Source organism: Camelina sativa, chromosome 12 (genome assembly GCF_030686135.1).
Source record: "Camelina sativa cultivar CO46 ecotype springtype chromosome 12, ASM3068613v1".
In the NCBI taxonomy this organism is placed as follows: Eukaryota; Viridiplantae; Streptophyta; class Magnoliopsida; order Brassicales; family Brassicaceae; genus Camelina; species Camelina sativa.
Window position 1 is genome coordinate 3,740,519 of NC_141891.1, and position 13,910 is coordinate 3,754,428.

Here is a 13,910-nt window from a genome sequence, read left to right on the forward strand (position 1 = left end):
AACAGGCGGTACACCGGAGACGCAATCCCCACCTATTAGATCCGACGCTAACAAAGACGATTCCTTTGCAGTTACGACCTCAACATCAAACCTTTAACCGGAGTTAGCGAATTCCGCCGCAAGCCGTCGTATCTAATAATCATCTTCTAGTCTCTTTCTTTAGATTTAGATTTTTCTATTGCTGGGAATGTATCTAATCGTCAATGGTCATTTTAGCTTCTGCATTGAAGACAATCTGTACAAGATCATAATCGTGTGTTGTTCATGTGTGAAAAATCAATTTAATCAGGCCATGAATTATCGCAATTATTTTGTGGCTTTCATGTTTAATGTGCATGATCATTGCATTGTATAGCCATGTGTACAAAATAAGAGGTGAGGAAGATTGGAGAGCTTCTCTTGTATCCGATTTGATTGTTTCATTGGAGTTAGTCCTCATCTATGTTTTTTTTTAACTTTTGGTTGGTGATCGAAGAGTCCAGGACGATTAGAGAGAGAGGAAGAGGAAGAAGAGAGATAACCGGGGTGAATTTTTGGTATGACATGGTTAAAAGAAAACCAAAATTTTTTTATATTAAAAATAAATAATTAATTAGATAACCGTGTTAAAATAAGAATTTTGGTTTTGTTGTGGGTATAAAAATAACAACACTTATTATTTTGGGTTTTAAATAACACGTTTTTATTATTTGATGTATTTTTATTCCAATCCAAAACCATTGGGTATTAAACGTCCAAATAAAAATAATTTTGGGTTTTTTTTGACATTTTTCCCCAATAAAAAGTAGGTACTTATTTACAATCAAAAAGTAAACTTGTTTCCGCTAATCTTTCTACGATTTTGGTCAGTGTCTAAGTAAAAACTATGGTAGCTATTGAAGTTACCTTTTTTTAGTTAGAAGTATACAGAGACTCTTTTTGAAGCTTTGATAAGAGCCATCTGAGAACACAGCAGGAGCAATTCCCTTTGGCATGCTCCACGCATATGTACTTGCCTGTCAAAGAAGCCGGTGAGATCATTTTTCTTCATCACTTCATGAAGATGAATCAGAGCATGGCATCGAGTCAAGCCATGGATACTAAAACATTTTTGATGCATCATACTGGCCTGTGAGCGGGTTGCTCAAAACCATCCAACGCTCTTAGAATTGAATGTTGACGACTTGCTGAATTTTTGCTAATTTCTTACTTAATCAGCCTGAAACGGCTGTAAGGATCCCCATGTTTTCCCGACCTTCACTTTCACATGTAGAGGGACTGAAATATATAGAATATAATTAATAATGTCAATATATATACACATATCACATATGTACATCACATACTAAGAAGCTTAGTATACAAGGTAACATACCGAGAAGTGAAACCGCATTTTCCATGCTAGTTTGTAGCAATATTGCAGCTTCTTTTACATACAAAGGATCAACTTCCAGCACAAGTTCGTCATGCACCTGCGTTAAGATGTATCACAATAATTAGCTATAGACAATGATAAAATTACTTGCAGAAGGAAGTACGATATTGCATTGCATGTATGGAAAGAAACAAAACTCAAATAAAAAAACGGTGGAAAACTCACTTGTAGAAGAATTCGGCATCTCTCCTTTAACATGTGAAACCTACTTTCAGTTGAAGAACTAGATGTTGCGGTACCAACATCATCAGCAATTGCAGAATAGATGTTTATCATCGCAATCTTGATTATATCAGCAGCAGATCCCTGAATAAACCCACAGCCAGGTAAAATTATTTAGTTAGGGACTGTTTCAACAAAGAGTTCTCTCTTAAGTGAATGAGACCCCTTAAAACCAATAGCACCAATCAAAGAGCAAAAAGGGAAGAGAACAGTTTTCAATCTAAATAGATAGTTTTTGTGAAATAGACAGTCTATTAAACGTGAGAGGATAACACTAAGCGTCAGGGAGAAAGAAAGGAAGAAACAAGATCAGACCTGGCACATGGAATTTACAGCTTGCCTTTGAGCCTTAGATTTCTCTTTCGCATTCCCAAATTTTATTTTCGACAAGAACCGCCTTCTTCCCTTGAGAGTCTGAATGTATCTGCATATCAAAATGTTCTGCAATGATGATTATAATTCATAAAAATACAACCTAATTGATCACATAAACTATGAGAAATATGATGGTTTAAAGGAACATATGGAAGTGGATTCAAACCAAATAGAAGGGGAAATAGAGTGTAACATCCTCACCCTTTTTCCTGGCAAAATGAAATGGTTTCGTTTAGCCAAGAGGTGACTGCAGGGAAAGAATTTTTAAAGCTTCTAATTTTCTCTTTGGCTTCATCTGAGCTGCACTCAAGCTGTTCTGCGAGCCTATTTGCACCCATTCCATAAAGAATTCCATAGATCAATCTTTTGGTCTGATCTCTATCATGTGGACTAACAGAACCTTCCGCTTTCCCAGTCCACTTTGCAGCTATCATTGTAAAGACATCACCTTCTGGCTGACTAAGCTGCGAAATCAACGAGGAATCTCTAGAAAAGTGTGCCATAAGTCGCAACTCTATCTGTGAATAATCTGCCGTCAAGAGTAACCAATTTTCCTGTGGTGGAAAAAGTCAACATTAAGTTCAACATTCAAGAAAACCAGAAAACTTTTATGGCTAAGGTGATTAAAATACATGGGACCAAAGATGATGTGAAATACTCAACACTTTTGCCAGTAAAAGACCTATTATTCAGTATGGTTCTATCCTACTCTGGAGTTGTGCAAGATTTTGTTGTCATCTTCATTCCTTCACACTGAATGAACTTGAAATAATAAAACAGTCTTAACTTAGCAACTATGCGCTTCCAATACCTTTTCAACTGCATATGTGAAATCCCCTTAACCTCGGGTAACTAGCTTAATAACTCAGGAGGACCCAAACTACTGACCTCTCTACAATTATGCTCTGGAGGAAATAAATGCTTTCAGTTTTTTTTTTTTTTGCCATTCTAAATAAATGCTTTCAGTTGTACAGTTCTTTTTTGAGAAATAATTTCTAGTTGGCTTGAAGACCAAAGACAAAAACTTTTAGCAATTACATAGAAATTTACCTGAGTAGGAACAAAGAAGTCACGTGCATTTATTTTGTAACGATCAGCATTTGAATTTACGTCCTTTCCATGGTTATCCAATATGAACTCTACTTCATGCTCAACAGACTGCAGAAAAGTAACATGGTCATTAATTTTAAGATACACGACAGAATGAAAAAGGAAACATAGCAAAAGTCATACTTGGAGATTAGGCTCCTCTATGGAAACCCGCCCTGTTGCTGTTGATGTTTGAAGCCAGCGGCCATGCAAAGTATACCTTTGCGTGCTCAAGCGTAGTTTAGCAAGCGAACAAATTGATCCAAGTGTACAATTTAAGAGCTTTGCCAAAGTGCGGTGTTCTTTGATAATTGGGACAACAGGATGCACATTCCTGGGACAAAGTTGTATACCGATGTGGTCAGACTAAAATAGAATCACAGTAGCTTAGGGGGAATCGTGTTCTTGATAACATAACCGCAGAGTTTTTCTTTATATAATTTACTGCTGAAAAGAACACAATGTAAGGAAAAGGAGTTAGTACTTTATAATACCTTAAAAGATCCAAGCAATGCTTATCAGTACTTGGATGAAGTTTCCCTTTAGATTGGTTTTCCGGTATGGGCAATTTCAACTGACCAAACAACACATTTGCAATATCAGCTGGGTTGTGCAATGAAAATGTCATGCCAGCCAATTCAAATGCTTTCTTCTCAAGGGACCGCAGTTTATCCCGCAATATATTCCGTGCTTTAAGGCATCCTTCTGTATCGACGCCTATACCCCAGAGTTCCATGTCTGCAAGGACATTAACCTGAAGCACACAATGAAAGCATTATGCTGCCGAAAAACAACTAACTTATCAGAGTTGAAATATCTTTGAATTGACTGCCTCCCTGGGCACTCCTCAGGAAGCTGTAAGGTAGCAAACACAGATGGCTGCTTGGGAAAATACACATAAATATTTAACTTTAAGCACATCATACAGCGGGATGCTGGTGAAGTTTAGAAAATCTTCCGTAACTAAAGCAAGTTAAAGAAGATATACCAGCGGCATTTCAGTGGTTGTCAGTGCTTCAATAAGTTCTTCAGAAACAAGAATCTTCCAAAGAGCTGAACAAAGGGCTCTTGTTTGAGCAACCCGTCTGCAGCAACCATTGTGGGCAACCCTTCGGATCTGATTCCTCCATCTGCCACTGCGATTAGCAGCTTCAGCTGCCTCTGGGGATAGTCTTTTCTTTACTTCCTTTAACACCACATTAACAGTTTTAGTAACTTTGGATCAACAACTATAATAAGGAAGTACCTATAAGCTAAATCTGTGGGATGATAGACAAACCAAGAGATGATAAAAGATAAAAAAAATATTTATACTTTGTTGCTTTTCTTGTTTAACACCGTCATCAGGACACATATGATATATATTGCATTGATTCCAATAATAGTACATCTGGAATTACCTTTTCAATATTTGGATTTGAGTGTCTTTCCTCATCTGGCCAAAGAATCCATGTCACAATGCTCATATCAATGGTTTGGCTTATGTGAAGCGGAGGCATCATTAACCAAGATCCATCAACCAACTCAAGATCTCTGATCCCTTCCGCATGATTTAGGCGAGTGCATCTTTGGATTGAAATGGCGGGACTCTTAAGCACCTGAATCTGGACTTTTAAATTCCATGTGAACTTTCTCGTACTTACATTCCCCATTATTTTACTGATTCTGTTCCACCTAGACTTTATAACATCAAACATGTTGTGGGTGGCAAAAACCTCCTTCTTGCCAACAACTGCATCCTCCTCGATAAGCTTTTGTTTTTCTACACATTCCAGGTTGAGAAGATCCTTATTAAGATTGACATAGTATACAGGGGAGCTGTTCCAGCAGATAGCAATTCCATGTATCTCATAAGAGATGCGGGAATTCAAATTTTGTAGTTTATTATAGTGGATATCGAAGAAAAACTCGCCAGCAGATTCCCACAGTTCCACGAACGAATCAAATCCGCCACTAATATTTCCTGCAGTTATTGGACCCTTTTCACCTGTACCATCCTTATTACTCAGAGTAATATGCGAATTCCTAGTCAAATGCTGATCAACATTGTCCTCAGTTTTTATCTCTCTGTCATCGTAAACAGGGATAGGGGAAGTATCACTGGAAAGAATACCAACAGCACTAGGCCCATTAGTGCCGACTGTAGTTCCTATAGGTTGAAGATTAGGAAGATGGCTGGTCAAGTTACCTTCTGATGAAACCCCTAATACGACCCTTGGCTTTTCTCTGTGATTATCTGTATCAAAGGTTTCACATTCCATGTGCCCCTCTATGCTTAATCTTCCTGGAACATGTCGTACTCCATCGGGACCAACAGAGCCTCTGGAATTATCTCTTTCAGTAGTTTGTTTTCCATTGGGACTCATAGCAGGAGCAGAAGGTAAGGGCTTTGAAAGCTCATGAACATCCAAACCAAGTGACTTAAAAGCAGAGAATGCAGCAGCCCTTGCCTCTTCTGCTTTCTCAAGAACAATTTTGCGTGCCCCGTTCTTGATTTTCTTGGCTAATCCCAAGTGTATCTTTCTTTGTCCTGTACCTGATACACACCATATTAACTCTGAGCACATTAGATGAAAGAGATACAATATTCTTTCTGACAAACATTCTACTTATCAATGTTTTATATCAGCTAGAGAGATCTCAATGAGGCAACCAAAACATCAATTTAAACTGTCTAAGAAAAGTGATTTACCTTCTTCTGCCCACGCTGAAGATTCAAAGAGAGCTTTGACAATTTCAGGGATGGATGCTTCAGCTATCGCCTGAGATGTACGCAAGCCGGCTTTGTACAACGCTCTAGCTCTTGAACCCTATTTATTTAAAACCAAAAACCAACTTTAGCAAGACTCTTCATATTCTAGCTATAAGTTCCTGGAAGCTGCAAGTACCTTTATATATGGAATGCTAGTAAGTTCAACAATCTCAGCCCTGACACCAAATGAAACACGGTTCTGGAACTTGGCTACTAATCCTTCCAAATCATGCCATCCCAGCCTCTCACAGAACACTGAAACCATGGAAGAAAACCTTCCAGCATTCTCCTGAAGCGCTTGAACCATGCCTCTAGCCACTTTGAACGCTTCACAGACCTCAGTCACAGAAGCTTCCTGCATTGCATAGTTCAAATACAAAAACAAACAAGTTAGCTATTAGAGACGTCGATCATCACCGTGCTTTCTGATGCAAAAGCAAACGTTTTCAGAAATTTTTAAAACAGGAAATATGATATAAACCAATTCATGCAAGGGCCAACCAAGTAAAAAATGTAAGTTAAATAAGCAGATTAACAAAATATAATGAAGCGTAGATGATCATGCAAGCTAGTAGGGGTTTACATATACAAGAACCAAAATAAAAGCTTTAGCAAAGATAAAATACAAAGAAAACGAAAAAAAAAACAAAAAAGCGGGGGGAGGGGGAGAGGGGCACCTGAACAAGTTTTGACAAGATGAGAGCAACGAAAAATCGCTTGCACACTCGAAGCATTTGTTCATCTGAAAGCATTTTCATGCTTGTTGAACCATGCCGATTGTCTCCACGCAAATTGTTTTTTACATCCTGTGATCTGTTTCGAGTGCGAACTGTTGCACCATGTGCCATGCGCATCAGGAAAGGTTCGACCACTCCAACTCTATTGCCAACAGACTGAAATTGAGAGATAAAAAGTAAAAGTATCAGCATATAAAGATTTTCTGAAAAAAAACTACATGCACAAATAACAAGACCTAACTTTTATAGTTCTATTCAAAAAGATGCAAAAAACTTGAAGGTTGCAATTCAGCTTTCCACAACGGAAGTGAAGGAGAAAGAGAATGCATAACTATTTTGTAAAACACTAAAATTTTAATAAGAAGAGTAACATCTAAACTAGAATAACAGTCAATTTAGAGGAAGAAGTTAGCTAAAAACATACTTCCTGCTTGTCACCATATAATTATGCCATACATTAATAGAGAGAACAAAATTACCTGCTCTAAAGGAGACAATTCCATGAACCGTTCATAATACAATTCCCAGTTTGGTTCAACACCAACATTGATTGGTGTGACTAAGTAGACCAAATGTAAATCAGAAGCCATAACTAGTCCTTCACGTGCTCGTAGAAGATCATCCAGCACTATCTGCAGCAACACCAATTACATGGACGTCAAACATGCTTACATAATACACATAAAATGCAATTTCAGTCATAAAGAGTCAGATTGGATTACAAGTGACTCCTCTGGGCAGAGTGAACTGCCAAAAGATCCACGTCCAAGAGGTGTTGCAGTGTATAACTTTGTCTCTTCATTCCACTCAAGAAATTTCCTGTGGCACAGCCACCGAAGAGAATCCTGAGCTGATTTGACCACATCTTGAAAGGGCTTTGTAGAATTCAGAAGTGTACATCTAACATAGCGATGAATATCTTTGGCAGTCTGAACAATTCCACCAGCCACAACTTCTAGAATTGCATGAGTCATTCCATTTTTATCCTCAGATAAACAAGACTGCAATGGTGGGCAGGTTTCATTAAGAAGTGCCATTATTCGCTTGAGTTCTCCAGGTTTGCAGATCAACACCTATTAAGAATATAAATTTAGAACAAGAACCAAAAGCCTAGAAAACTGACACTCCAAACAAGAAAAAATGTATGTGAACATATGTCTAAGAAATGGAACAATGCATGCTTAAAAAGACAGAAGTTTTGATATGAAGTTTCCAGAGTCACAGAAAAGACATACACTTTCTCCTTTTGTATCAATCCCAGTCCGCCCAGCTCGACCAGACATTTGCTTGTACCTTGTTCCATCAATAAAATCACGGCCAATCATTGGTTGTCGAAAAATAACCCTCCTTGCAGGCAGATTAACCCCAGCCGCCAAAGTGGATGTAGCTGTTAGGACACGTACGAGACCCTTACGGTAACAGGTCTCAACTATCTCTCTTTCTTCTACCTGTAATACAAGTAGAGTTAGTTGGCCAGTGTACTAATGAATGGCGATATTCACTTTGCGTAAAATTCACCGTCGCCCATGTCAATAGAAAAAGAAACACAATCCCAGTATATAATCTAACCAGACAAGAAAAAAAAAAACTATGGTGAATGTGTAAACATACTGTAAGACCAGCATGGTGATAGGCAACCCCAGAGGGAAGAGTTTCTTCTAGTACAGGATCTACTCCAGACGGAGACCTTCGCAGGGCATCAATAGCAGATCCGATATCCATAAACTCACTATTTTCACCATCAACGTCTACGGGAACCTTTTTAATGAGCTTTGAAATATGCCTAGCAGTTGATTCGCATCCTTTCCGACTCGAACAAAATATCAGCACTGAATTGCCTTCTTGAACAACCTGGATCGCAACAGTAAATGTGAGTATTCCTTCTTGAACAAAATACGCGTACATGTTTTATCAAATACATATAGAAAAAATACAGGTACTAAATTAAGACTTTATACAGAAAGACATAAGAAGACACATAACTCTACCGAACCATTACCTCGTTACAAAGCTCAACTATATGGTCTGGGTCTTTTCCTCCCATATCAGCAACTTTTGGTATAGTCCTCACAACTTCCATCTTTTTATTGTAAACAGTGCTACCAACCTTAATATACTCCTCTAGTGGAACTGGTCGAAACTCTGTTTGATATAAAGCTGCCTTTCAACATGTAAAACAAAAATAAAGTTAAAAAGCCACAATAACTTTGCAAAAAGTTTCAATAGAGGTGAAGACAATAGCTTCGGAAAGTAACAAATAGAGAAAAACAATCATCACCCATTTAAGAGATCTGAAGATAAACATGTCTTCATTTTACAGAAACCATAAAGCTTATTAACAATCACAAACAGTATTTCTACCATATTCTTATAATTCCCATAGAATTCACAAATACTTGTATATCTGAAGATAAGTGTCATGCAACTGAGTGAGAGCAAAATATATACACACAAATTGTGATTTTTTCTTACTTGAAGCCAGTCAGCAACTGCTCCAACATTCGGCATTGTAGCACTCATACCCACAATTTGTAGGCCATGAGCAGGATCAGCCTTGCCACTGCTATTCCCTGAACTCTCACCACTACTTGATTCTGAACTTCCTTCACCAGCAGCATAACGAAGTTTCGTCAACATAAGCTCCAAAAGATAACCCCTATGTTGGTCACCCACCTATATAAACCATGCGCAGAAGATTCCTTTTAATGCATTCAGTACCAACTATACGAAGATAAACCAGATTAAAAACAAAAATAAAAAAAAGGTGGTTTCAGACAGTTATATGCTTATCCGAGATCCATGCAGATGAGATATTTGAAAACCATACCATATGTAGCTCATCTATAACTATTATCCCAAGTTCTGACAAACGACCCTCTTCAAGCAAGCGATTTATCAAAGAGTTGGCCTTCTCAATCGTGCAGACAGCCACAGAAGTGCCCTTTGGAAGTGTTCCACCACCCTGATTTCCATAGTAACTACGAACATGCTTACCAAGTGGTTCAAGAAGGACCTCAAGGTGTTCTGCCTGCACCCAATTGCAAATACAACTAAACTTACAGAAAGTGATAATATAAAACGTGTAGGATGCTTGGAGAAACAAAAGAAACCTTCTCCGCGCAAATGGATACATAAGGTAGCACAAGCAATGCCATTTTTCCAGTTGTTATGACCCGTCGCAGCATCAAGACTTCTGCAACAAAACTTTTACCAGCACTGCACAAACAGCATGGTTTTGAAACTGAACATGAATTCTTGTAAGATAGAAGCCTGTTAGTGAGATTAATCATACTGCTATCATGATCTGAAGAAAGTATAAGAAAAGAAGAAACTTTGAATTGGCAGATACCTTGTAGAAGCACAATATACCAAATTCCTTTTCTGCAAAACACCATCAACCTGAAGACACTCGACCTAGAAAATTCACAATTTGTATTCAGCTAATGAAAAGGACGTCAGAAGCAATAACATGCATACAAGAAAGAATAGGAAAACTTTTTCAGATATAATACTACTGACCCAAAATCACTCATTAATCCACAACAAAACTTAGAAAGTATAACTACAAAAGTAAAGAAAGAGTCGAAAATAAAAATTGCCTAGAAGTTTTGTACAAATTCATAAAACATATAAATAGGAAGAAAGAAACATATATCACATGTACAACCACCGCATAAATGATATAATAATGTCATGAAAAGGAACAAAGCATGAAAAGCAAATACTCTTGGATGGCGAATACTAGCTGCAGGCTCTCAGCTAATATTACACTTTTTAAACTGTACTAAGGAAGCAAATTCACATCTATCTATCTAGGAGTAGGAATATAGAAAATATTGATCAGTTGTATCTAAATATTATCAACAAATAACAACCCACAAATCAACAAACAGTTATGTACCTGCCAAGGATAGAGTTTAGATATTCCTTTCTTATTGTAAACGCTGCAAACTTCTGAGGGAAGCCAAGTGCTAAGATTTAAACCATCTTTATTACGATGAGAGCTTGAAGGAGTATGACTTTCTTCAGATTCACTAGAATCAACTGATTTCCTTAAGTTGCCTATCATAGAAACAGATCTTTCACTATGATTTTCCTCGCACAACAAAACTTTGTTTCTTTCGGATTCTGGATACACCCTGCCTATCGAGATATTATCTGCCTGAGCATTATTTGCAATATCAAGACATCCTTTATCATCAACAAAAACAGATTCAGATATCCTGCTGATTCCTCGAGTACTGTTATTCTGATCAAATGAAGCACATCGCTCTTGGTTACCTCCGTTTGTTTTCTTATCCTGAAACAAAAGTTCAAGGTTCTTGACAGGAAGCGGAGATGCTTCTTTATTAAAATCTCTCCCATGCGTCTCTACGACCTTTGAAAAACCAATGGCTTCTTTATCCTTTACTCTGCTTTCATCTATATCTAAACTTCTCTTTAACTTTTCACTGCAAGTATCTGTTTTGTTGCTGCATAAAAGAATAGTTCCATGTTGACTTCCATTTTTTGCTTCTACGGAACCAGATTGCTCAAATGGAATTTTCAAACCATCAGCAACTTGAATTGCTTCATTCCAGAAAGAATCTCCAGGTGAGAACATTGAGCTACCACTTCCTGACTTAGGGGTTCCAACAGGACATGATTTAACGGCTGATCCAGGTGTGTGGCATTCAGTTAAATGAGCAGACGATTCTGGTGCCTTAGTACACTTCCTCAAGCCCATTGGAATTTCAATAAGTTCAGTGCTCGGAATCTGTGAATATATTAGAACAGACACATAAAATAATATAAGATGAATCACTATGGCAAGAGGACAGGTAACCATTGCTGCTGATTTCACTTATATTTTCTTATACCTTCTTTGTAGGGTCTGAAACAGATTTAACTCTTTTATCAGCAATACTAGCGAGTGATTCCGGCTTACTCCCGAGAGGATATGCAAGTTCATCTAGTGATGGTATGATTTGGGAATCACAGCGCCTCTTGTGAGAAATTTTAATATCTTTGGATGGTGATGATGAACTGCTTTGACGCTTCAGTTCGCATGCCTTCTGATGTGAAGGTGAACCAATTACAGACTGCATTCCACTGCAATAAAACAGAACAATTGACTAGTCAGACAAATAAAAGAATGGATGTTTCACCAAAGAACTCCTTCATGGTAATGAAAAGAATAGACAATTCAGCACAATGGACATTACCTACAATACAAGGACAAGAAACCAGTGGCAAAGTCTCTCAGTTCTGATTTATCTTTCTGGCTAGCACAGAGGAAATCATCTGTTGCATGGGCTTCAGTTGTAGCAACACCTTCTTTATGCAAATCTTGAGATCCGTTCTGGTTCAAACACCCTTCAACTCCTTTAGAAGTTGCAAGCCATACAGGTTTAGGCACGCAGGGGCGTATATTTTCACCAGCAGACGAAGCAGAAACCTCCATATCCAATTTTCTTGTAAACGCTTCCTGCCTCGCCTGCAACCCACTGTTGAAAGTGCTTTTGTCATCTAGAGAGGCTTTCAAGTAATTGTCCAAAGTGCCTTTGTCTCCAGGAGACTTTTCTCCTGTCACCTTCACATTTTTCTCATTTCTCCCAGACTTCAAATTTGGTGAAGAATGTTTCCTCTTCTTCGAATTAAAAAACTAGCAGTACAGTGACAAACAACATAAGAACATTTAGTCACTTTAGCTTCAATATCAGAAAAAAACTCCTTCTATTGGCCCACATCATAACTAATTCACTGTTCATAACTTGAATTAAGAAAAAAAGCTTCAAAAAAAAAAACCTTAATTTATGGGAAATCCATATCAAAATTGAAACTTTTTTTCATGGAAAGAAGAAAAAAAACGAGTCTTTCACTATCTTAGGGGAAAATTAAAATGACGAGATTCCACCACCTAAAGGTGGTTACGGGTCTACTCGAACAATTCAATTTCAATACATAGTTCATCGGATTTTAAAGACCAGTTCTTCAAGTCAGAAACTTTAACGCACAAAAGAGAAAGAAGAAGTAACAAACATCGACACTCGTCAACACTTCGCGAAGACAAATTTTTTCAGAGAAAGAGAGAGAAACGAACCTGATCAATCCGCGATTTAGAGGAACCCGAGTCCATCGGCGGAGAAAGAAGAGTAACCGCCGGAGATCTGGAAAAAAAAAACCCTAGTCGGCGAGTTTAGCGCCGGGGTGGAGTAAGGAGCGCCCAAATTGGAGGCAGATGTAGAAAATTAAATCTGTAGCGTTTGAATTTTTGTTATCAGAGCTGCTCTCTCTCTCTCTCTCTCTCTCTCTCTATTTCTGTATTATTTATTTTTATTTTTTTCCTTAAAAGGTTCGATTTTTTTTTTTTTTGGTTTTCACGCTCGAAATTTCAATTTGAACTATAAAGTTGTTTTTGGCTCCATGTCTCTCAAATCAAAAATATGATAAAAATTCGTTTTATAGTCAAGTAAGCAACGAGTTTGGGAGATGCCAAGTCATCTTTTACTCAAAACCAACTCACATTAGCACAAATGCGTTTGATACAAATCATGTATACAAGTGCGTTTGTGTACTAAGTGAGCATCAAAAGGGCTTAAACCAACCAAATGACTTAGTTAATGTGCGGTTTTTTAGTCAAGCATATGCAACCCTAGAGAACCAATCACAGAGTGTTAATGCAATCAGCCAATTGGGTTAAAACATACACACATACATAAACAAAAGGGGAGAAGAATCCAAAAGTAAGACAAACCTTTCCTCTGAGAAAACAAAGGAGGGCCTCCCATACGCTGGACGAAGAACTCATACTGGTTCTGTATGGCATCTTCTTTGTTTGAGTCAGAAAATATAGATCGAAACCATTCTTCTTCGTCATCATATACCCTAAACCCTCCATTTCAAAACCAAGAATCAACAAGATATCCCTTAAGAACAAACAACAAAGGTCCAAATAAATAGAGAACTTCTACTGTCAAAAATCTTAACAAATTGCAAGCCAAAAATCCACAATTTCTCATTTGAACAAGCAGAGACTGGACTTGATACTTAAAAAAATATTAAAAAGTCACACTTTCAACCACAGTCTCCTAGGCTAGGCTAAGGAATGAGCTTTAACAAGTGAGGGTTATGATGTTTATAATAAAATAACCCAGAGGAAACAGATAGATAGATAGTTAGAGAAAAGGGAATTGAAAGAACCTGGTGTAGAAATTGGTGGAGAGATTGATGAAGGTCTGAAGACCGAGCTTTTCGAACAGATTGGATTCGTCGATAGCGAAGGCCTCAGCCTGATCGACGCCGCTCAACACCGATGCCTTCTCCTGCAGCGATTGCATCT

At 37.8% G+C, this 13,910-nt stretch overlaps 2 protein-coding genes across 6 annotated transcripts; both read right to left on the reverse strand.

Moving 5' to 3' along the window:
* Nucleotides 1–658: 658 nt before the first annotated feature.
* On the reverse strand, nt 659–13,433 carry LOC147930152 (helicase and polymerase-containing protein TEBICHI-like). 5 transcript variants are annotated; one of them, XR_015574362.1, is made up of 28 exons: nt 12,672–12,874; nt 11,794–12,233; nt 11,449–11,680; nt 10,871–11,345; nt 10,491–10,780; nt 9,939–10,003; nt 9,700–9,805; nt 9,417–9,617; nt 9,062–9,262; nt 8,589–8,750; nt 8,201–8,440; nt 7,825–8,037; nt 7,312–7,662; nt 7,069–7,221; nt 6,530–6,745; nt 5,989–6,207; nt 5,793–5,910; nt 5,289–5,636; nt 4,501–5,200; nt 4,089–4,286; nt 3,595–3,854; nt 3,245–3,434; nt 3,062–3,169; nt 2,213–2,565; nt 1,952–2,060; nt 1,580–1,720; nt 1,355–1,451; nt 659–1,257 (listed from the first exon to the last, which is right to left on the reverse strand). XR_015574362.1 is itself a non-coding variant. In XM_087478168.1 (27 exons), exons 2-27 carry the CDS (start codon nt 12,705–12,707, stop codon nt 1,190–1,192), a joined length of 6,468 nt encoding a protein of 2,155 aa, XP_087334294.1. In that variant the 5' UTR covers nt 12,708–12,738; nt 13,326–13,433; the 3' UTR covers nt 659–1,189. The 5 variants fall into 5 exon arrangements, 2 of the variants coding, with proteins under 2 accessions (XP_087334294.1, XP_087334295.1); XR_015574360.1 differs by adding an exon at nt 13,326–13,433 and having other exon boundaries at nt 3,595–3,979; nt 4,501–5,636; nt 10,491–11,345; nt 12,672–12,738; XR_015574361.1 differs by having other exon boundaries at nt 10,491–11,345; nt 12,672–12,927.
* On the reverse strand, nt 13,167–13,908 carry LOC147930153 (two-on-two hemoglobin-3-like). The gene is made up of 3 exons (XM_087478170.1): nt 13,772–13,908; nt 13,326–13,456; nt 13,167–13,223 (listed from the first exon to the last, which is right to left on the reverse strand). Exons 1-3 carry the CDS (start codon nt 13,906–13,908, stop codon nt 13,204–13,206), a joined length of 288 nt encoding a protein of 95 aa, XP_087334296.1. The 3' UTR covers nt 13,167–13,203.
* Between the last annotated feature and the right edge of the window lie 2 nt (nt 13,909–13,910).